The sequence below is a fragment of the Orcinus orca genome, chromosome 18, assembly GCF_937001465.1.
Source record: "Orcinus orca chromosome 18, mOrcOrc1.1, whole genome shotgun sequence".
NCBI classification, from domain to species: domain Eukaryota; kingdom Metazoa; phylum Chordata; class Mammalia; order Artiodactyla; family Delphinidae; genus Orcinus; species Orcinus orca.
Window position 1 is genome coordinate 77,096,959 of NC_064576.1, and position 24,135 is coordinate 77,121,093.

Genomic DNA, 24,135 nt, shown 5'->3' on the forward strand with positions numbered 1-24,135 from the left:
ATTTGAAGAGACTATCCTTTACCCATTGCGTGTTCTAGGCACCCTTACTGAAGATCAGTTGACTGTAAATGCATGAATTTACTTCTGGTCTCTTTTTCTGTTCCATTGGTCCGTATTATCTGTTTTTATGCCAGTACCATACTTTTCAGCACCTGCTACTTCTGGTTTTATTACTGTAGGTTTGGAATAGATTTTGAAATCAGGAAGTGTGACGCGTCCAGATTTGTTCTTCTCACTCAAGATTGCTTTGACTCTTCAGTGTCTTTTGTGGTTCTAGATGAATTTTAGAATTTTTTTTCTATTTCCATAAAAAATGTCATTGAGATTTTGATAGGGATTGCTTCGAATCTGTAACTCACTTAAGTCTGTTGCTACTGAGAGGGTGAGGACAGACAGTTGAGCTTCGGGTGTGGCAGTAGGGGAGTTGTTGGTAACCTTGACAAAAGGCATTTCAGTGAAATACTGGGGGCAAATTTAATTGGAATGTGTTGAGGAGAGACTGAAGTGAGGAAGCAAAGAAAGTGAATAGAGATGCTTCTTTCTAGAAGTGTTGCTGTAAAGGGTATTAAAAGAGACGCTGGCTGGGAGAATGATATAATAAGGAGGCAAAAATTGGTCCAGCTCTGTGGGGGTGATTATAGGTGGAGGTCTTTGAGGAAGGAGGTTACCTGGAGTCAGACCCCAGGTAGAAGGTTGGGCTTTGAGACTAACAAGTTTTCCTCCTTCAACCTGACAGGAGTGAAAGCAGAGGGCATGGTTAACCCTACCAGCTGGCTGTAGACAGGAGACCCTGATGGTGAGCTGCTCCGGAAAACTAGGAGGTAGAATCAGGGAAACGTGGGCGGGTCAGAAGGGTCATAGCAGTAATGACTGCTGCCCAAGAGAAAACCCAGAGAGGGAGGGAGCGACGGGTTTAACGCCGTTCATGAAGAACGAGAGCTTCGAAACAGTAGTTAGGATGAATATAGGACCACTGGCCACAAACTTCTGATGGCTTGCTTTTGGTGAGTTTTTCTAATGTAGCTAAAAAATATTACCTAACGAACTATTTTTAAGAAACCTTGGGCTTCCCTGGTGGCGCAGTGGTTAAGAATATGCCTGCCAGTGCAGCGGACACAGGCTCGAGTCCTGATCCGGGAAGATCCCACACACCGCGGAGCAGCTAAGCCCGTGCACCACAACTACTGAGCCTGTGTTCTAGAGCCCACGAGCCACAACTACTGAAGCCCACACACCTAGAGCCCGTGCTCTGCAACAAGAGAAGCCACCGCAATGAGAAGCCCGCGCACCGCAACGAAGAGTAGCCCCTGCTCGCCTCAACTAGAGAAAGCCCGCACACAGCAGCGAAGATCCAATGCAGCCAGATTAATTAATTAATTAATTTTAATGTCTAAAACAAAAGAAGCCTTGGTATTATGAGTTTAATGAGAAGAATATATTGCATCGTGGCATTAAATTTTAAAATTCTAAAATAGTAAGAGAACATCAAATGTGGTGTTTCTTTGATATTATTTAAATTCACATTTTGAACTCACATTTTGTGAGTACAACCTGACTAAAACAAATGGTGATCACAAATTTTAAATAAATAAAAGCAAGGAATGTGGATCATCATGTTTAAATAGTCAAACAGAAATATGTTAACTGGGAAAGCGATTTTGCAAGTGTCATTAGATGCAGGACTCTTTTTCTATTGCATATCAATGAGTATTTTAAAAGCTCAAATAATGTATTTAATGAGATGGAACTATTTTAATTTGCTATAAGAGCCCTAAACAATTCATAAAATTAAGTTGGCATTGCTTTCTTTTATTTCGAGTTGTCTGAGTATATTTGTGGTCATTATTTTTGTGAAAAGGGGAGAAAAGGACATTAGTAAGACATTAGCAAGAGTAAAACAATAATATATTGGAGTCTACTTGGTTGGAGTGTATTTGTGTGCAGTGCATTGGGTTTAACGATAGTACATTTAAAATTGGTACGCCAAGGGCAATGAACTTTATAGCAACATACAGAAGTTTAATAACCGTGAAACATTGTAAGCCTAATGAAGACTAAAGCTTTCTTACAGCAGTACAGCAAGAATGCAAAGAAGTTTTTATACTTTATTGCCTCAGGTAAAAATGTCTCTGGAAACATATAAGTGATGACAAAGCTTTGATGTTAGTAAACCCAAATGGAAGTCAAAAATCAGTGTGTAAATGGCCAGATTATGAAAAAGAAGATGACAAAGTTATACCCTCTAATTAGATGTAATTTGTGCTTTTGGCATAGCTATTTGTCCTGCATGAATGAGAGGTTGTCTTACTTTCCTTCCTTGTGTGATATGACACTCTTTCTGTATCTTACTGCAAATCTGTGGAGGTGCTTCTTGGGGAGGGGGGACAAGGGGGCCAAGAAGGGAAGAAAAACAAATTGTAATGTAAAAGCAGAAGCATTTTTTAATCTTTCCTTTTGCAATTATATTTATTTAGCTGAACCTGAGTAAAAAATTACTATTTACTCTTATTCTATAAAGCATATGTTCTGGTAGATAATGCATTCAAATTAATGCTTTTGTTACTGTGAGTTTGGAGTTTTATGAATTGTAACAGTGCATAAACATATCCTAAGCCATCAATAGTAGAGTATATGAACTTAAAATTTACAGTTTAAAAAGTGGTAAATATTTGGTAAAGTAAGCCATAGCAGATATCTTCTCTTAATGTGCTCTCCATAAAAAAGATAGTTAAATGTTTCAGATTATAAATAATTTCAATATAGAAATAATACTTAGTGGATCCTATATTTAAGCACACCCTAGTCTATATAGAAACTTTTCACTGACATCTGTGAAAGTTTCATGAATGTGTGGTACGCAGAATAAAAGTTGTGATTACTCTCCATTAAGAAGAGTACAGCCTGTACAGCCTGCCGATGCAGGGGACACGGGTTCGTGCCCCGGTCCGGGAAGATGCCAGGTGCCGCGGAGCGGCTGGACCCGTAAGCCATGGCCGCTGAGCCTGCACGTCCAGAGCCTGTGCTCTGCAACGGGCGAGGCCACAACAGTGAGAGGCCCGCGTACCACACACACAAAAAAAGAAGAAGACGACGAAAAAAAAAAAAAGAAATACAGCCTTATAAAATCTTCAGTTTATCCACATGTGTATTGTATGATTGATGTGCCTGTGGTAGCAGTTGTGCAGCCTCAGTGTTTCCTGCTACACAAGCATAGTTCCAGGAGGCTCCCTCCTCTGTCCTCATCACTTGGCTGCTGTGTGCCCTAGACATGCAAACCATTTTTTAAATTAGATAAAATGAACCTTAAATAGGAAAGCACAGTGTTTTTCCACAAATTGTTTTATCAGTAGATATTCCAAAGCAAAGTATGATTGGCTTAGTCTATCTGCTATTTGGGAATATCAGTCATTCTTCTCATTTGCTACTATGCACAATTAGAAGATTATACATAATAAGAAATTATAAATGGGGTTTCTATGTTTTTGAGTGTGTGCAGAGTATAAATACCAAGAGATTAAATCACACTATTAGGTGTTCTAAAGACAAAATCTTTTTCAGTTTAAATTTGGTCATAGTTGACCAATTAAGAGCCAGCTCAGATCAGAAGCAGATCCCTAGTAGGGCTTCTGCCTCTGTTCAGACCCACATTGGTGGGGAGTTCTGGAATGCTGGGATTTGGTCCAGGGCTGAAGTCAGGGTCAGGAGCCTGCTCTTGTGGTACATCCTGCTCTAAGTGCGTGGCTTCGGCAGCTGCCGAGGAGAGACAGTGAACAGCTGAACACCTCCTAACGTTCCTCCAGTGACAGTCCCGCTTGCGCTGAAGTATGATGTGAAAGGCTGAGCTCCTCTCGAGTGAGCTACTTTAGGGAGCAGCAGGAGGGGGTGGTGATAAGGGAACATTGCGGTTTAACCAGGAACTGCTGCAGTGGAAAGACGACAGTGAGGGTTATCCTGTGAGCCAGACACACTTTTCTTTCTTAAAAACTTAATACTAACCATATTTTATTTGTAATTGAAGCTTGACTTTAATACTGCAACTGTTTTGTTTTTAAATTAGGACTTTGTATTTTATTAGTACTGCCATTAGGCAGTGATTAAATCCGTCTTCAATTACAGTCATGAAAAGATTGCTCCTTAAAACCCTAAAGAAATGCTGTTTTATTATGGTTATTGAAATTTCTTGAAATATATTAGGAAGGGAGTTCCAGCTGTTGGCTCTTTCTTAATTCTTAAAGATTACTTACTTATGTTGGCTTTTTTCTTATTGAGATATGCATATGTTATAGAAAATTTAGGAAAAGTGGCAAAAAGAAACACATAAGAACCATTTTGCCTCTTCATGACTTGAAGAGACTAGTTACTGTTAAAGTTTTGGGTGTTGTATCTTGAGTGAGAAGGTTTTGATTAAAACTTATTTAAAACTTTGCAAGGCAGTGTTAAGGTATTAACAACTATCGTTCTCTCATGTTATAGAAATATAGCCAATGGCTGTGAAGTTAAGAAATAAGTGTGGGGACTTCCCTGGTGGTGCAGTGGTTAAGAATCTGCCTGCCAGGACGGGAATAAAGACACAGACCTACTAGAGAATGGACTTGAGGATATGGGGAGGGGGAAGGGTAAGCTGTGACAAAGTGAGAGAGTGGCATGGACATATGTACACTACCAAATGTAAAATAGATAGCTAGTGGGAAGCAGCCACATAGCACAGGGAGATCAGCTCGGTGCTTTGTGACCACATAGAGGGGTGGGATAGGGAGGGTGGGAGGGAGACGCAAGAGGGAGGAGATACGGGGATATATGTATACGTATAGCTGATTCACTTTGTTATAAAGCAGAAACGAACACGCCATTGTAAAGCAATTATACTCCAATAAAGATGTTTAAAAAAAAAAAAAGAATCCGCCTGCCAATGCTGAGGACACAGGTTCGAGCTCTGGTCCAGGAATATCCCACATGCTGCGGAGCAACTAAGCCCATGCGCCACAACTGCTGAGCCTGTGCTCTAGAGCCCACGAGCCACAAATGCTGAGCCCATGTGCTGCGACTACTGAAGCCTGCGTGCCTAGAGCCCGTGCTCCGCAACAAGAGAAGCCACCGCAACGAGAAGCCTGTGCACCTCAACGAAGAGTAGCCCCTGCTCGCCGCAACTAGAGAAAGCCAGCGCACAGCACTGAAGACCCAATGCAGCCAAAAAATAAATTAAATAGGGCTTCCCTGGTGGCGCAATGGTTGGGAGTCCGCCTGCCGATGCAGGGGACACGGGTTCGTGCCCCGGTCCGGGAAGATCCCACATGCCGCGGAGCGGCTGGGCCCATGAGCCATGGCCGCTGAGCCTGTGCGTCTGGAGCCTGTGCTCCGCAACGGGAGAGGCCACAGCAGTGAGAGGCCCGCGTACCGCAAAAAAATAATTAATTAATAAAAATAAAACAAATAAATAAATAAATTTTTTAAAAAAAGAAATAAGTGTAGTTGCAGAGAGGTTGTTCTAGTGACAGTGAGCTGACGCTACCCTCTTGGAGACCACCTCTTGCCCCTGTCTCCTCGCTCTCCAGGCTCTTTTCGTCTGTATTGCTCTTTAGTTGTTTCTCTGTTAGAGGCTGTGAGTATTTATTATGCTTGCTTATATAGGGCAGTGCCTGGTTTGAGGAAGGCAGCCTACATGGCTTTAGCCCATATCAGCGGAAAGAGAAAGCAATGTGAAAATCAGAATTGTGCAGATACACATATAAGACTTGATTAAGACCAAGCTTTTATTTGAATTTTTTATACAACGATGATGTCCTTTAGTACTTTGCTTTATTCTGGCTGTACAGCAGTTGTGTATTTTTTATTTTAATTAATGTGCTTTAGCTGGTGGAAAATATAAGATTTTTAAAGGACTTGGAATTAATTGTTTTCTCATTTTATATTTAGTCCTGCGGGAGAAAACTTTTTCTGTTCAATTTTAAGTCTTCTACAGCCATGTGTTGAGAACGGATCATCTCAGTTATTTAGAGTTAATTAACTCTATGCTGTTCTAACATGAGCAGTGCTTAGAATTGGAGCTTTTTTTTCTTTTTACTAATTGTTATTGTATTTTACCATATTATTACTCACGTTTGCTGATTCATCTTTGTCATTCTTTTTTTATATTTTATTTATTTTTATTTTTGGCTGCATTGGGTCTTAGTTGTGGCATGTGGGATCTTTTTGTTGTGGCGCACGGGCTCTTCATTGCAGCACGTGGGCTTCTCTCTAGTTGTGGCACACGGGTTCCAGAGTGTGAGGGCTCTATAGTTTGCAGCACGTGGGCTTAGTTGCCCCGCAGCATGTGGGATCTTAGTTCCCCGACCAGGGATCGAACCCACGTCCCCTGCATTGGAAGGCGGATTCTTAACCACTGGACTGCCAGGGAAGTCCCCTGTCATTTATTCTTTGAATAGGTTGAGAATATGATAAAAGTTATGTACTGTCTCCCAAAAAGCTCATACAGTGTTTTCACCTATAATTTCCAGGAGTCACAAGCACCAGGAAGCATTGTAGTGTGGGGTTATGAGGCTCTGCTCTAAATTTTTAGGTTATATTCTTGTCCCTTCTAGGTTCTTAATATTTGTCCTTCTTTACATTGCAAAATGTTTCAGGTGTTATATCTAAAATTATTTTCAAGTAAACTGTTTTGATCCTGTCACTGCGTTACTCTTCGGTTTTGGATATTACCCTCAGATCAGATAATTTACAATATTTACCTTTACTTTATGGTATTTACTCTTCCCTTTTACCAGTACTTCACTTCTGTTCTGACTGTACATTCTCTTTTCTAGCCCAGTGTGCCTTCTGTTAGCCCTGTTGTACTAGCTTATCCTGTTTACACCTTTATAAGTGTCACAGATGCCTTGGTCTATTACCATATCCCTCTCCTTTAAATCATAAAGGTCCATTATCCAAGAAAGTATCTTCAGGTTTATTCTCTTTACCCTCTAGCATGCGAGTGAGGTGGGTCATGCAGGAACTCAGAGCCTAAACGATGATTTCATAGTAACAGTTTTAATATTGGTACTAATATAACTATATGAAGTTTTTTATTATAAGTTAAAAGAGTATCTAAACAACAGCCATGAATATTTAGAAACTAATTTCACACTAAACAAGGTGACAAAGTTCATCCGAGTCTTTAAATATTCAGAGTAACTCTTTGGGACTTCACTAGCAGTTCAAGTTTGGAGATTAGGGTTGCCTGAATCATTTCAGAACTTCAGGCTCTATTTTAGCCTACAAGTATCTGTTCCTTCTTTTTCCCTTTCTTCCTTAATCCTAGTTAAGATTTAACTAGGATTATTCTCTTGATTATAAAGAGCACAGGAGTAAATTCACCACCAAATAAATTTTAAAAGGGAAAGATTACCCAAGTGCTCGTTCTGTCCATGCCAACCCTTAAATGTGTATGTAACAACTTACCATAAACTATAAGTTTTCAGTGGTTTTGTTTCTCATATAAGATTCTAAAATTCTTAAGGGTCAAGATAAGGATTTTTCTGAAGCATGCACCCAAAAACTTCGTATTTGGTACAGGCTCACTGTTGCCTTGGGCAAATGCTAACAATTCTGCTCACTTAGTATATGATTAACTGGCACAGTTTTATCCTGCTTTTGCCCTGTACATGAAGGCTAGATGTGGAAACTCGTGTATCCTCGTTGGATACCACCTGTCGTTAAAGGCAGAGAAGGGTGGTGAAGTTGAAGGGAAAAGGGGCTGAACGCTAGCAGTGCTGGCAGTAGAAGTGGGAAAGTGGGGATTCTCTTCAGCTTGTTTATTTAGCGGTTGTTTACTTTAGTTATGTTAGGTGCTACCTTAAACAAACAAACAAGCAAACAGTCTGTTTGGTTTTTCAGCCATTATATAGCAGATTCTATTATGGAATCTTTTAAAATCTTCACTGTTAAAGTATCTTCAGAAATTACTAAATGAGAGCATGGATGGCTTACGAGCATGAAATATGTCCAAAGAATCAGGTGAAAGCAAAGAGGGAGATTCTGGCAAGTCCTTGCCAGGTGTTAAACGGTTTGTCCTATGTTCATGGTTTACAGACACAAAGCAGAGCTTTATTGAATAGTAAATTAATTTGCCAAAATGTGTAATCATATATGTGCGTTACTCTCCTTTTTGTATCATGTAATCTATGTATTACTTTATTTACTGGTGATTTAATTTATAAACATCAACAGAAATGACATGCATCTTAGTACCTTTTTTGTAAAAGTAGTATCTTTATGTGTTTTGTCAATGCTTGGTAAAATGTTCAGCTCATCCCCTGCTCATTTGCTACGAATACATTTTAATCAAAACTTTTATCTTAGACATATTGTATTGTTATGTCCACAAACTCCAAGCGGAAGCTGAAAAGATCCGTTACAACCCAAGCCAAACATGATATAAGGCCTGAAATCCATCAGATCATTCAGATTTACGGACAGAAAGTGCGCAGCAGCTGGTGCAGCGCAGTTTCAGAGCATCTGTTTCTGAGATTCCATGGCTTGTGCAACAGGCGCAAAATGAGCAATATCCTTTTGGTACAGTTAACACTGCCACCCCCTGTCCACAGCTTTGCCTCTGTGCTCCTGTTATGAAGGCATTTTTAAAATCTAAAGTAATTAACAGTATGCAGTAATTTGTGGTTGTAATAAGAGGAAATAATTGTGTGCACACTTGGGTGCACTTGTACATACCTAGCTACCTAAAGATATTTTAATAAATTATTAATAGGGTTTAAAATACATAAGCACAAAACCCTTTCGCGTATTGGTTCAAGGACTGAAATCTATTTTTAAATTGTTATTTTTTTAATATCACACTTCAAGTTTGGAATTGGTTCCCATTCATAAAGACTCACTCATTCCTGGCACACTTTTTTAACCATTTAACATATTAACCAAAGGAAGGCATGCCGGGGGCAGACAGATGCAGTGCAGTCACCAGGGCTTTGATAAGCATTTACTGAGTCCTGTACACTCGCTCTAGGACACCCTAACCCAGAATGGGCACTGGGGGAGGGCTCTTAGAGGAGGGAGTACCGGAACCCTAACAAATGAAAGGGCCAGAAGCAGCTAACTATCACACGCTTAGCTTCGTGAGGTTTAATTACCATCAGAAGCGGTTAGTGGTTATTTAATCTGTCTTCTGGAAAGATGTGCAGCAGAGGTTTATTAAAGCTCATCAGCGGTAGCAAGGCGAAAACTGAAGCTAAGGACACACCAGCAAACCCAGTCAGTTTCAGGAAAATTATGTTAGCAAAGACCAAAACTAAGGTTGACATTTAAAATTAGTACCGTATTTGTTTCGTACAAGACCAATTCATAAAAATAATAGTATCAATGGAATTTTAAAATAGAAATGTAATTTTTGTTTTTAATAGGAAATTGCATATCTGCCCCTTCAAGCTTTCATTATTTTCCCATTTATCCAAAGGTTTTCAAAAAATGTATTCTATTTTTGGGATAAAATTTGTCTGCAAGCAACGTGTTGCTGTTTGGGGTTTTTTGTTCTTGTTGTTTTTTAACTAATTCCAGTCTTTGACCAAATTTTGTGTAGGGTTAGGGTGTGGGGCTTAAGGGACTTGGTGGTAGAGAGGCAAACTGCCGTCAGTATTCAGCCACAAGCTTTAGAAAGCCATCCTCACTCTGTGCTTCCTGTAAACCGAGGAAGCATGGAGCGGGGACAGTCTTTTGCTGGGGACTGGGGGTATGGAAGCCTGAGCGGATCATGGAGAATGTGGGAGCATGGGGGGAAAGCAATGCAAAATACCGTATGGATGAATCACTTTCCTTCTGGAATCCTAAACTATAAAATACATACAGCTACAGACTGCAGCTGTTGCCTGTGGAGGGATGGGAGAAAGGCGAGAAGGGGTCCTTTAATCCATCCCCTCTTCGCTCCACACTGTGTGTGTTGTAGGATATAATATCCTAAATGTTGTTAACCCTCATGGTAGCCTCTGTTTATGACTCAGCCCTTTGATAGCAGCACCTTCCCCAGGCATACTTGAAGTTCTCAGTTTTGAGGAGACTTTTTTGCATGGGTTTGTAAGGGTCCTGAAATTTAGATCGTAGCTTATATCACAAAAGGCTCCTTGTTAGGCTCTGCTCTACTTCTCAGTTGCCTGAAGAAGAGAGATCACAACCGAGATAAATTTGCTGATACCAGACCTGTTAGGAGTCTTCTATTTAAATTTAATTATATAATAATGAAAAATATTAGTTCGGTGCATCTCTGTCTCTTTTTTTTTTTTTAGTTCCCTGTGCTATACAGTAAACCCTTGTTGTTTATCTATTTTATATATAGTGGTGTGTATCTGTTAATCCCATACTCCTAATTTATCCCTGCCCCCTTTCCACTTTTGTAACCATAGGTTCGTTTTCTATGTCTGTGAGTCTGTTTTTTTTTGTTGTTGTTGTTTGTTTTGTTTTTTATTTATTTTTGGCTGCGTTGGGTCTTTGTTGCTGCGTGTGGGCTTTCTCTAGTTGCAGTGAGCAGGGGCTGCTCTTCCTTGCGGTGCACGGGCTTCTCATTACGGTGGCTTCTCTTGTTGCGGTGCACGGGCTTTAGGCACGCAGGCTTCAGTAGTTGTGGCATGCGGGCTCAATAGTTGTGGCATACGGGCTTAGTTGCTCTGCAGCATGTGGGATCTTCCCGGACCAGGGCTCAAATCTGTGTCCGCCGCATTGGCAGGTGGATTCCTAACCACTGCACCACCAGGGAAGTCCCTGTTTCTGTTTTGTAAACAAGTTCATTTGTTTTTTAAGATTCCACATATAAATGGTGTCATATGATATTTGTCTGTCTCTGTCTGGCTTACTTCACTTAGTATGATAATCTCTAGGTCCATCCATGTTGCTGCAAATGGCATTATTTCATTCTTTTTTATGGCTGAATAATATTCCTTTGTGTATACATACCACATCTTCTTTATCCATCCATCTGTCGATGGACACTTGGGTTGCTCCCATGTCTTGACTGTTGTGAATAGTGCTTCTATGAACATTGTGGTACGTGTACATATCTCTCATTTTGAAAAGAAAGAAGTCAGAATGTCATGGTTGATAAGTAATATTGGAAAAGTAACTATCAGAGATTGGAATTTATCACTGTGGGACTTTCACGTTTGCTAAGTGCTTAGTGCTCCTTTCATACTTCTGTCTAGCATTCACCCACTTGTGTTAGGCCTCCCCCCACTAGAAAGGGGGTGTCTGTTCATGTGTCACTTTATACAGTGCTTGGTCGTAGGAGACATGTAATATTTATTAAATAAGTTGATACTGAATGGTTGTAGGAGCAGTTCACAGAGTAGTATTTCCCTTGCGAGTAGGGCAGTAGGCTAAAGCGACTCCATCATTTCTCAGGAGAAGCTTTACTTAGTTGCTCCCAGTTTTCCCAGGAATGACTTTTGTCTCCCTCACTAATACTCTGTCATTTTGTAGAATTTATCGTGAAGCATAGCTTATGCAGTGAATAGTTCTAATTTACTCTGGTAGTATTTTGTTTCATGTACAATAAAAACTCCCTGATTCAGAGTGAAATGGAAAAGTTCTGTCTAATGACTGAAAATTTCCAGTTGTGAAGTTTTCTTTAAGAAGAAAAGATATTCTTTAATTACACCACAGAAAGTTCAAAGACAACAAAACAATTACATTTTATCCAGATTACTGCAAATTCCAAAATAAAAACCGCAAATGAATAGGTTTTACTACACTTTGCCTGATGCAATGTGTATCTGTTGGACATACTGAAAGCATTGTAAGGAAGGGCTTTTCTTTTCCCACTTTTATTCATTAGAAATGTAGAGACCAAAGAATGTTCAACAAAGAACAGAACACTTTTTCCAATTTGTCACTTCATGGATAAAAAGTAGAGACAGAATGGTGAAGCACCTGTTGCTTTAAAGGCAATAAACTAGTGAAATGTTTTCACAGAAGTCATCAGCTTTCAAAGATCTCTTTTATCTAGTTCATATCACTCATTGCTCTTAATTCCTTTGTCACATTTTTTACTGCATTACAAGTAATCCTTGAAAGCCATGGAGCATTTTACATTTAACCAGAACCATGTGGACGGTTCTCACATGTTGAGGATAGCTCCAGTCCCAGCTTTGATTCTGCCCCTCCTCTCCCATACATTTAGCTTTAGATGCAGGTTTGAGAAGCAAATCTAGTGGTACTGGGACGGACTCATCCCCGCTCCCATCACTTTCCACCCAGTCCCGGGAGGTTTAGGGGCAGAGCCCCCAGCAGACCCTCAGCAGTGCTTTGATCTCCACAAGCACATTCCATAGGCTCCTCTTCTTCCTGAGGCCGACAGGGTTGAGTCCAAGTAACTTAGGATATCTCCTTCAGGTAAACATTAAGATTGGTACCGTTTAGTCCATTCCTACTGAATAGTTCTCCTGCACTGCAATAAATAAGTTGGAGTGAAGAGGGGCAAAAAAAATTCTCCCCAGCCTTTCGGGTTGAATAGCTTGAGAATGTTACCCCCTCACACTGCTTTCATTTCCTCACTTAGTATACAAGGGTGATGTGTGTCTTTTAAGCATTATCTTAGAACCACATCTTGCTTAATCATTTACTGTGTCATTTTTTTGTACTATCTTCTCTGAGAACCGCTTTTAAGAGGTTGAATCCAGCAATAAGGGCATCATAGTTCTAACCTTACTTAGATTTTCTAACATCTGCCTTATTTAGGTTTTCTGAAAGAACTAAAACTGACCAATCTCCCCCGAGGTCTTCTAGGATTATTCAAACCTGAGTATATTCACATAGGGCAGTGGCAGATAGGGTAGTAAATTCAGGTCTTTGAGGGTTTCAGTGAGGTTTTCCCACGCTGTTTTTGAGCAAATCTGTTGCTGATTTGTTCTCTGTCTTCCTGAAGTACAGCAGTTTTCATGTTGAATCCTTGGTGTCTGTCACACATGTGGATATTCTTTTCCCTAAATGCTTTTCTCTGTGCTTTTCTTCTGCCTTCTATGTGGTTTTTTTTCCTATCCGTAGTTTGTGTATTTTCTGCAGTGTTGGTTCTAGTCTTTCCTGTTTCTTAGAGCTTCTCGTTTCATACTGGCATCTTTCGTGTCTACTCCGCTTGTGCGGCTGGGCTGGCTCCCTTTCAGAGGCCTCTGTCATCTTGCATCTTATCTTTGCTCTCGGATGTTTAAAGTGCATCGATCACGTCTTTTGTTTTCTGTGATTTTTTTCTGCTTTCTTTCAGAATTTGATTTTCATTGTTGTTTCCTATTGCTCTGCATTTTCCCAGAGAATTTGGACAGGCCCAACATCAGGTTTTAAACAGATGGTCTAGCCAGGTACGTTATTTGCCAGGGACATTGTGAGTGTATAAGCTTGACCCTTTCCATCTTGAACTGAGCACTCTTTACCTTCACATCAGAACATTAGCTGCAGAGCAGGATGTTCATAGTTTCCATGGACTGTGGGTCAGTCTGCTGCCTGCGGGACTGGAGGAGGAGCGAGGTGTGTCCTGGCTCTCCTCTGGGCGTTCTGCCTTCCTGCCACGCTGGGGGTTAGCGCATCCCCAGGGGTGGCCTTTGCGATTCCCCCTGTTTGGAGTGCCTGCCCCTTTAGAGAAGTGCCCTCGGACATAGTTGCTGGCTTTTTGGTCAGCGTGGCTGTGGACGCAGTATTTTCCTCTGCCCAGCCGTGCCCGGCATCCTCTGCTGATGCCAGCCCTCCTTTGACAGGACGCAGGAGGGGAAAGAGGCATGTGCTGGGTCTCTAGTGACAGCAGCGAGTGACAGGGGTTTCCGGGGGGACTCCCCACGGTCCTCTCTGGCCTGCACATCCCTGCACTTGGGAGCTCTCAGTGACAGCGTTACCCCTGCAGGTTAGAGGAAGTCACCTTCCACAGTGCACCTTCCTGCCATCTGCTCCACAGCTGTCTGCGATCCCAGTGTGAGGGGGCCCCCGGAGGCGTGCAGTGCACACACCCAGGCCCGGCTGCCCCATCCGCAAGGGATTCCAGAATCTCGTCCTCTCGTTCCATCACACTCTGGGGGAGGAAACTAGTTTTCATTCCTAGTACTGTCGTGCAGGTGGGTCAGCATTATCAGTATCTATCAATAGAAGATCTTTCTAGAACAGTTTAGAGTGGGAGGTAGGAGCTAGCATCAGCATGGCTGTCCTTATTTTCTGGTTTTCATTCTGGTTCTTTGTCAGGTTTTGGGACGGAGATTTTAAGAAGTTTTACTTACTGCTTTCTCATCAATTTATGGTTTTGTTTTTTTTGTTGTTTTTGTTTTTGTTGTTTTTAATGACCCTTTGATTGTATTAAGAGTTAACTCAGGAAGGTACATTATACCTTTTTCTTTTTTTAGCATAGAGAAAGGACCTTCCCAAATTTTATTTGCAAGTGGATAATCGTATAGATTGAGAGTGAAAACCAAAAATCCAAAGGGAAAAAGAAAACTTGTTTTTTGTAGCAGAGCCTATAAAAGCTGGAGGTTCCGGGACTTCTCTGGTAGTCCAGTGGGTAAGGCTCCACACTCCCAATGCCAGGGCCTGTGTTCAATTCCTGGTTGGGGAACGAGATCCCACATGCATGCTGCAACCAAGAGTCCGCATTCTGCAACTAAAAAAAACAATCGCACATGCCGCAACTAAAGATCCCACGTGCTGCAGTGAAGATCCCGCGTGCTGTAACTAAGACCCGATGCAGCCTAAATAAATAAATAAATATTTTTAAAAATAAAAGCTGGAGGTTCCGAGTTCCTCCAGTGCTGGTATTCTCACCATACCCTTGAAACGGCTCCTGGAATTTAACAGATTTTTAGACGTGCATAGCAACATTTATTTATATCCTATATCAACTACTTAAAATTATGGTTTGCCTTATGATACCTTTTATGTTTGAAAGGAATTGATTTAGCCCTAGGAGATGACATTCAGATTTCTCCTGACATCCTGAAACCTAGGTGTCAGCATATTGAATGGCTATTTGTATAGATGCTTTTCCTGTAAGTGAGAGCTCATCATGACTAAGAATACACTAGTAGTAAGTGTTTTTAAAAGTGACTGTTAACAGTGTTGGAAGATGAAAAGATTTGTATCCTGCGGTCTAATTTTATATGACATGTAATAGTGTTTATGACGAGCCTGAACTATGTCTACTTGTATTTTTCTGAAAGACACTGTGCTTTTACTCACAGTTCTAATCATTTTCAGTTTATATAAGCGTGGCCCTGGTATTTTTATGTAACATACATTCTACAAAGTGCTTTGGATATATATAGTAGATTAGAGAGTAATGCTGAGTTTATACAGCGTCAGTGGGGTATGAGTTATGCCCTGTAAGTGAATCTTCCAGACAACTAAAATTACCCTCGTAAGTAATAAAACATCTTTTTTTAATGCAAGATTTACATTAAAAACAGTTAAGCTACATTACACATTTTTAACAAAATGTTCCCTACATAATTAGCAATTTCTAAGTGACTGAAGACCATCATCACATAAATAGACCTAGTGGCTGTTTGTTGGTCGTCATGACATAGATTGATCCAGACTATTGTGGCCAGGTCTGGCTTCTTTAATTTTTCTCTCCTGTCTCACTTTCAGGCTGTAAGATCTCCCTTCTGCCACTAGTATACTTGACTCTAGCATTTGTAATGTAATGTTTCTAATATGCTGGGATTTTGAGACTGAAAAGTCAAGCGTATTGGATGGATGTGTAGACTAAGTGCCGAATCATGGTATGAGATATCCTGCAGCATCAGCCGTGTACCTTCCAGTGTCTTCCGTCTACGCTGGCTCTTGTGTGAATTAAAAGAAAATGCCCACATCCAAGACGGTCTTCCTGGTGCACTGTGTCTGCCCTTCTCCCCTTCTGTCCATTTTGGTCGCGTCCCCCAGAGACTCTCTGCCCCCTGGACCTGCTGCCCAGACCTCAGGACTGGCTGTAGCACGCTTTGCTCTACTGTTGTTCCCGGTCTTGGCGACTCCTCACCGTTTGCAGCCCAGGTCCCATTTCTCCTGGCCTGGGATGCCTTTGTTAAGTCTTCCAATTAACAAGGCAGTTAATTGGTCCTCTCTCTGCCTTCTCCTACAATTTTTTACATATTTCTGTTAGAGCATTTGTTTGAATTACGACGATCATGATAGTAATGGCTGACCTTCCAGAGCACGTAGTATGTGTATTATTTCATTGAACCACACGGTTTATAAAAGACCCTTTAAGTAGATACTACTGTCTTCTTCATTTTACAGATTAGTTAGGGAGAAGTCACAGTTCGAACTTGGCCAAGTGACAGAGCTGGGATTTAAGTCCAGGCAGCTTGATTCCTGTTTCCTCACTGTTCGTGAGTCAGCTGATAATTGGTCCTAGGTCACATACCTAGTGAGTGACAGAACTGGAATTTGCATCCAGGGTAGTTTGACCTTGGAGCCAGTGCTCTGAATTGTTTGTTTGCTCTCCAGCATTCCCTTTTGTGAGCTCCTTAAAGGCCGAGACCTCACAGTGTCCATCTGTATATCTGCAGAACAGTGACACGTAACAGGTTCTTAAATGTTTGAAGATGAATTTGTGGACTTTTTCACCGCCTGGTATGGAGCAGTACTAACGGCACTAAGCTGGGCATCTGCCCTTGTGTTGTCTCAGATAGAATTGGTTATTCCTCCCCATCCTCCGCACCCACACTGATCCTCTACCTGCACTTAACCAAACTCAAACTCAGTTTACCAAGCACAACTGACCACAGATACGCCACATGTACACATATCTGTGAGAGAGAGACAGGGGAAACGAGAGAGAAGAATGAGTGCCCAAAACCATATGGTCAGTTCAAGGAATACGCAAACAGCAGCAACAGAAAAAAGCCACCTGAAACGTGCGCGGGAAGGAGGGGAGAGACAGGAGGATGTGGGCAGAGAGAGCATGCTCACGTGAGCAGGAGAGCACCAGGGGAGAGGATGGAAGGGTTGGGGGCAGACAGACATTGTTAATTCTTGATGTTAAATCCATCCATCGGAGCTTTGATCATAGTGGTCATACATGTGAAGTATGGCAAGAATAAACTTTATAGATAAAAGATTCAAAATGCCAAATTGATCTTCCAAATTCTGCGAAGTAAGCATAAATATATAATACACATCAATTTGTGGTCCTTTAAAATTCAACTGCTGTATGACAAAGGGGACTTAAAGAAAATTGATTTGTTGGTTCGTCAACTTGGAATTAGAAAGGCTCTGGAAATTTCAGAACAATACTCTTCTTTCCTCTGCGTAAATTTTGCTGTAGCGAAGAATTGTGTTCATAACATCCTACTTATTTTAAATTTTATTGAACAAGGGAAACAATACATGTCATTTAGGAAATGGACAACTCTTAGCCCAGGTCTTAAGGATGGCTAATTCTAGTTCTATTCTTTGTTATTCTCTAGAGCCTAACTTAAATCCCACTCTTTTTATGAAAACTTTCTCAGCTGTCATTACCCACACTGATTTCTCTATTTTCCTAGTTTATGTAATCCTTAGAGGAGCGGGCATAGGATAGTGGTTGAGCTGAGGTTGTCATATTGCCTCTATGCTATCCGCTGACTTGCCATGTTAACCCAGGCAAGCTGGTTAACCTTGACAAGCTTTGGTTTCTTCTTTTGTAAAATGAGGCTGATAAAATGAAGTCTCCTATTGGGGTCATTGTGAAGGTTGAGTGAGACCATGTATGTAAAGATTTTAGCACCCTACCTTGCATGTGTTTAATTCACATTAGCTCTATTGTTAGTGTTTATTACTGTCCTGTTGCCCCTTTGATTAGTATGTGTCCTGTCTCTTCCTGGAGTGCCCTCACACTAGCAGATGCTTGATTATGTATTTACTTGGGAGGTCGGCGGGTAGAAGTTAGGATGAAGGGAAAGACTCTAGTAGTAAGAGGTGGTGACTTGGAGGCTTCCACTATATATTGCATAAGGGAAATGGTGGGATTAGTATCTACACAGGTGATGGCCTCCAACTGATAGCTGTGTCCTCAGTAAGCAGTGTGAGAGGTGGTGGAAAAGAATAGAAAAAAGAGAGACATTGCTAGTGCTGGCAAAGGGAGTTGCAGGATTTGGGGGTAGTAGAATAGGTTTATTTATACTATGAAGTAGCAGAAATTAAAGGTATGACACCAGGTTGAGTTGTAAGGATGTTAGTAGGGGGTCGTTACATAGTTTTATGCCACATCGCCTACTGGTAGAGGATCATGGTGGTGGGCAAATGTGGAGGTCATTTGCTTGTAAGTGACCTTCTAAATTCATGGGCTACAATTCATATGGCAGTTTCAAGTTCAGAAATCAACCCAGGGAAGGGAGCTTTAGTTTCTACCTTTTCTTATTCATTGGGGAGGATATTTAACCAAAATCGGAAGGGATGGCAACCCAATCAACCATTATCTGAAATGGCACTGCCCAGGGGGCCTCCCTGGTGGTCCAGTGGTTGGGACTTCACCTTCCATTTCAGGGGGTGTGGGTTCAGTCCCTGGTCGGGGAGCTAAGATCCCACATGCCTTGCAGCCAAATAACCAAAACATAAAACAGAAGCAATATTGTAACAAATTCAGTAAAGGGTTTAAAAATATTTTTCAAATAAAAATAAAATGACACTTCCCAGAATAATTGACTCTTCTCAAGAATCTTCAGAAATGTTACGCTTATGCAAGTTATAGACGCATACAAGTGTATAGAACATGGTAACCATGAGATGGAGGAATAGTTTTCATGTCTTGCTGCAAGAGGGTGGGAGGTTTGTGTTTTTACTTGTTGGTCATTTTCAGTATAGATTAGGACCAGGAAAGAGGAAGATTGCCACAAGATAGAGGACAGCATGAAAACCAAAAGAGACAGAATAACGATCCATCCTGTTATGAGAGCACTTGAGGAGGATAAATGAGTAATTGGCCCCTTTTAGTTGGTTGAAGTTTAGAAAGAAGAATATGTTTGTTTGCATAAAAGGGATTAAGTGGTTGGTAAAAGATTTTTTTTTAACTAGTCATGAACAACTTAGATACAAGATAATATAAAAGAGCCAGCATTGGGACTTCCCTGGCGGTCCAGTGGTTAAGACTCCGCACTTCCACTGCAGAGGGCACGGGTTCAATCCCTGGTGGGGGAACTAAGATCCCAGATGCCGTGTGGCATGGCCAATAAATAAATAATTTTTTTTTAAGAACCAACATTTATTTAAAGATTTGGAAATTCATATACCTATTTCTATATAGATTATTTACCTTTTAAAATCTAATAGACTATATATTAACATTAGTATAATAAACACAAATATTCTTTAAGCTAATAATGTATATATCCGTGTTTAACTTCTTCAGCTCTTCAATACACTGTATTACTCTTGTATCTAGGACTTTGCCAGTGCTGTGACATTTACTGAGAAGACTCTTACCCCTCTCCCTTCCCTATCCCATCTGTATACTTTCTGTAAATTCACTGCCAAGGCACTTAGTACATTCTAGTAGGAATTACTGTTTGTCTTGTTTACCACTGTTTTCCTACAAATACTATCCATTTGATAATATATCAAATGATAATTTATCTACTTCATGTATAAAATGTTCAGAAAATATTAATAAAATTCAATTTTCTGATGACTGAGATAAGAGTATGGACTCATATAATTAAGACATGCCCCTTGAGTTATTTTTATAGTAGTAATTTAAGGGGAAAGAAAAGGAAAGACATGAAGAGGCAAGATCTGGAGAAGACAGGGCACTCTCAGTGCAGTATTATTGAGTGTTCTGTATACGGCCAGTATTCTGGTAGGCACTCAAGGAAGCCAGTTGTCAAACTGGGGAGAGAGAATTAATACTGGTTAGAGGACTGAGATCAGCTAAAGGGAGCTGTTGACGGCTTTGAATTTGGAGGTTTAAGCAACCGGAATTGCCGTTTTTCCCCATTTCACTCCACTCAGCACTTACTGAACATGACTTGTGTGTCAGCATGGAAAGGAAGCGATGTGTCCAGGAAGGATGTCGTGGTCTGATTTAGCTTGTTACCTTCAGGAAAGCGGTCCCGAGTGCCAGTGTGCTCTTGGATTTCACAGATGACATGTTCTGAGTCAAGGTTCCTATTTTGACCTTGGCCCGTGTGCTGACTGGTATGTCGTCTTCTTCCAGGCTGCCTAGGGCACAGTGCCTAGCCATGGGTAGGAGGGTAGTTGTGGTAGTTAAGAGATTGAAACACTTTTGAGTCAGACACACCTGGTTTTTTATCCTGGCTCTGCATTTACTTTACAGTTTTCATATCTACTGTAGTATCTACTGTTCAGTTACTGTGAGGATTAAATAGTCCACGGAGGGTACTTAACTAGTACAGTGCCTAGCACATAGTAAGTGCTCCGTGAAAGGTTAGCAATAAATATTTCAGTATCGTCTCTATCAGCATTTGGGTCAAGGCCCAGGTCCCATTGTCTAAGGTACAGACTCTGACAGTAACAATATCTTAGCCATTCTTCTTCTCTTAGCACTGTGCACCCATGATGTCAATATATTCCTAAAATCAGGGCCACTGATCAGAATGGATGTACTTCATCTTTACATGATCTGCTGCCGTCCTGTCTCCCTGAGCTTCTCTTCCGCCATACCACCCTTGAGCACACCACGCTTGTTCCTGTCCCATGGTCTGTCTTCTTTCTTTACCTCCTCCTTGGAATGCTCTCCCTCCAGAGCCCAAGCCCACAAGGCCTGCCTCATTTAGTCTCGTTGAATGTCACCTGTTCGGAAAGGCTCTCCTTGTCCATCCCAATGAAATATTACTTTTTAAAAAAATTTATTTATTTTATTTATTTATTTTTGCCTCCGTTGGGTCTTCGTTGCTGTGCGCGGGCTTTCTCTAGTTGCGGCGAGTGGAGGCTACTCTTTGTTGCAGTGCACGGGCTTCTCATTGCAGTGGCTTCTCTTGTTGTGGAGCACGGGCTCTAGGCGTGCGGGCTTCAGTAGTTGCGGCACACGGGCTCCGTAGTTGTGGCTCGAGGGCTCTAGAGCGCAGGTTCAGTAGTTGTGGCGCACGGGCTTAGTTGCTCCGCGGCATGTGGGATCTTCCCGGACCAGGACTCGAACCCGTGTCCCCTGCATTGGCAGACGGATTCTCAACCACTGCACCACCGGGGAAGCCACGAAATGTTACTAATCACTTTCTTATCCTGCTTTATATATCTTCATGGCACTTCTTAGTGTCTTATATTATTTTATACATTTATTCGTTAATTGTCATTCTCCTGTTTGGGAATGCAGGTTCCTCAGGTTAGCCTCATCACTGCTCTGTTTTCAGTGCCTGTGCACTCAGTAAATATCTGTTCAGTAAATGACCTCAAAGTTTGGAGGTTGTTATACCTAAACACTAAAATTACTCTTTAAAGATTATTGTAGAAGTAGCTAAGTTGGGGACTGATACTGAAAAAAATCTGAAATTGCAATTTCTTTTTCTTTTAGAAAAGTGTGGACTCTGGAAAGATGAAAGGGAAACCGTCTCCTCGTAAACAGCGCTTCATGCAGTTTTCCTCACTGGAACACGGGGGAGAGTATTACATGACACCACGGGACTTCCTCTTCTCAGTAATGTTTGACCAAATCGAACGTAAGTTGTGTTTTTGTTTTTTAAGTTAAAAAAATCAAATATTAGGGCTGAAAAACCTCTGTTTTATAGAATTGGTAACAGCTTTTCTTCATCTTAATTATCATCATTCTTTGTACCATGCGTTTACTTAATTATTTAGACTTTCAACCCTTGTGAGACTAAACTTTTATTTATCTAAGAAATAGTTGCTTTGTATGTGGGTTTTTCTAAAAAGAGGAAAAGGGCTTCCCTGGTGGCGCAGTGGTTGAGAGTCCGCCTGCCGATGCAGGGGACACGGGTTCGTGCCCCAGTCCGGGAAGATCCCACATGCCGCAGAGCGGCTGGGCCCACGAGCCATGGACGCTGAGCCTGCGCGTCCGCAGCCTGTGCTCCGCAACAGGAGAGGCCACAGCAGTGAGAGGCCCGCGTACCGCAAAAAAAAAAAAAAAAAAGTATCCTAAAGAGAGGGAAAAAATAGGTAAGTTTTTAAATGTCACTAAATAAGTTCTTAATAGGGTAACTAATTCATCCAAGATGTTACGTTTTGGTGGTGTTGATGTTTTAAATTGGGCAAAAAAAAGAAACTAGGTTAGAGCAATTAGGAGGGTCACACAAGGGGTGGGGTGGTGGTGGGATGAACTGGGTGATTGGGATTGACATGTATACACTGATGTGGATAAAATGGATGACTAATAAGAATGGTAGCCTAATGGTAGCCAAGTAAACATACCTCACACCAAAGGCCTATTTACTGCAGTAATGTTTACCCAGCACATCATATCTGGCTCTCAACAGTAAAATCAAGTGGTATGCTAAACGGCAAAAAGCGTCATCTGAAGAGGCAAAAGCAAACATCAGAACCTGATTCAAATATAGCAGATATTTTGGAATTGTCAGACCAGGAATTCTGAATAACCATAATATACTGAGGACTCTAAAAGGAAGAGTTCACAACATATAATAACAGATGGGTAATGTAAACCGAGATAGGGGAACTCTTAGAGTCAAAAGGAAATGTTAGAAATAAAAACCTCTGTAACAGAGATGAAGAATGCCTTTGATGGTCTCATCAGAATAATCCTCTGGGCCCAGAAAATAATTGGTGATCTTGAAGGTATGTCAGTCAAAACTTCCCAAACTGAAAAGAAAAAAGACTGGAAAAAACAATATTCAGAAACTGTGGTATAATTCAAAAAGTGTAACATGCCCATAATGGCAATACCAGAAAGAGAAGAAAGAACAGAAGAAATATTTGTAGTATTAACAGCTGAGAATTTTCCAAAATTATTAACAAACACCAAACCACAGATTCAAGAAACTCACAGAATACCAAGCAGGATTAATACAAAAATAAACTCAAAATGGATACCAAGCAGGATGAATACAAAAATAAACTCAAAAGGCCTAAATGTGGGATTGATACTATGAAATTCCTAGAGGAAAATGTAGGCAGAACACTCTTTGACATAAATCACAGCAATATCTTTTTGGATTTGTCTCCTAGAGTAATGGAAATAAAAATAAACAAATGGGACATAATTAAACTTAATAGCTTTTGCACAGCAAAGGAAACCATAAACAAAACAAAAAGACAACCTACAGAATGAGAGAAAATATTTGCAAACAATATGACTGACAAGGAATTAATCTCCAAAATATACAAGCAGCTCAATATCAAAAAAACAAACAACCCAATCAAAAAATGGGCAGAAGATCTAAATAGACATTTCTCCAAAGAAGATATACAGATTGCCAGCAAACACATGAAAAGATGCTCAACATCACTAATCATGAGAGAAATGCAAATCAAAACTACAATGAGGTATCACCTCACACCAGTCAGAATGGCCATCATCAAAAAATCTACAAACAGGGCTTCCCTGGTGGCGCAGTGGTTGAGAGTCCGCCTGCCAATGCAGGGGACATGGGTTCGTGCCCCAGTCCGGGAAGATCCCACATGCCGCAGAGCGGCTAGGCCCATGAGCCATGGCGGCTGAGCCTGCGCGTCTGGAGCCTGTGTTCCGCAACGGGAGAGGCCACAACAGTGAGAGGCCCATGTACCACAAAAAAAAAAAAAAAATCTACAAACAGTAAATGCTGGAGAGGGTGTGGAGAAAAGGGAACCCTTTGGCACTGTTGGTGGGAATGTAAATTGGTGCAGCCACTATGGAGAACAGTAGGGAGGTTCCTCAGATAACTGAAAATAGAATTACCGTATGATCCAGCAATTCCAGCAATTCTGGGCATACATCTGGAGAAAACTCTAATTCGAAAAGATACATGCACTCCAATGTTCATAGCAGCACTGTATACAATAGCCGAGACATGGCAGCAACCCAAGTGTCCATCCACAGATGAATGAATAAAGATGTGGTCTATATATACAGTGGAGCCTTAGCCATAAAAAAGAAGGAAATAATGCCATTTGCAGCAACATGGATGGACCTAGAGATTATCATACTAAGTGAAGTAAGCCAGACAAAGACAAGTATCATATGATACCACTTATAGATGGAACCAAAAAAAAAAATACAAATGAACTTATGTACAAAACAGAAATAGACCC

At 41.0% G+C, this 24,135-nt stretch overlaps 1 protein-coding gene across 2 annotated transcripts in view; it reads left to right on the forward strand.

Annotated features, from left to right (window-relative positions):
- MICU2 (mitochondrial calcium uptake 2) overlaps positions 1–24,135 on the forward strand; it is an 84,716-nt gene that overhangs the window by 7,134 nt on the left and 53,447 nt on the right. For both annotated transcript variants that reach the window (XM_033409422.2, XM_033409421.2), the window contains exon 2: positions 21,446–21,590. In XM_033409422.2, coding sequence (XP_033265313.1) covers positions 21,446–21,590 — 145 coding nt within the window. The remainder of the gene's footprint in view (positions 1–21,445; positions 21,591–24,135) is intronic.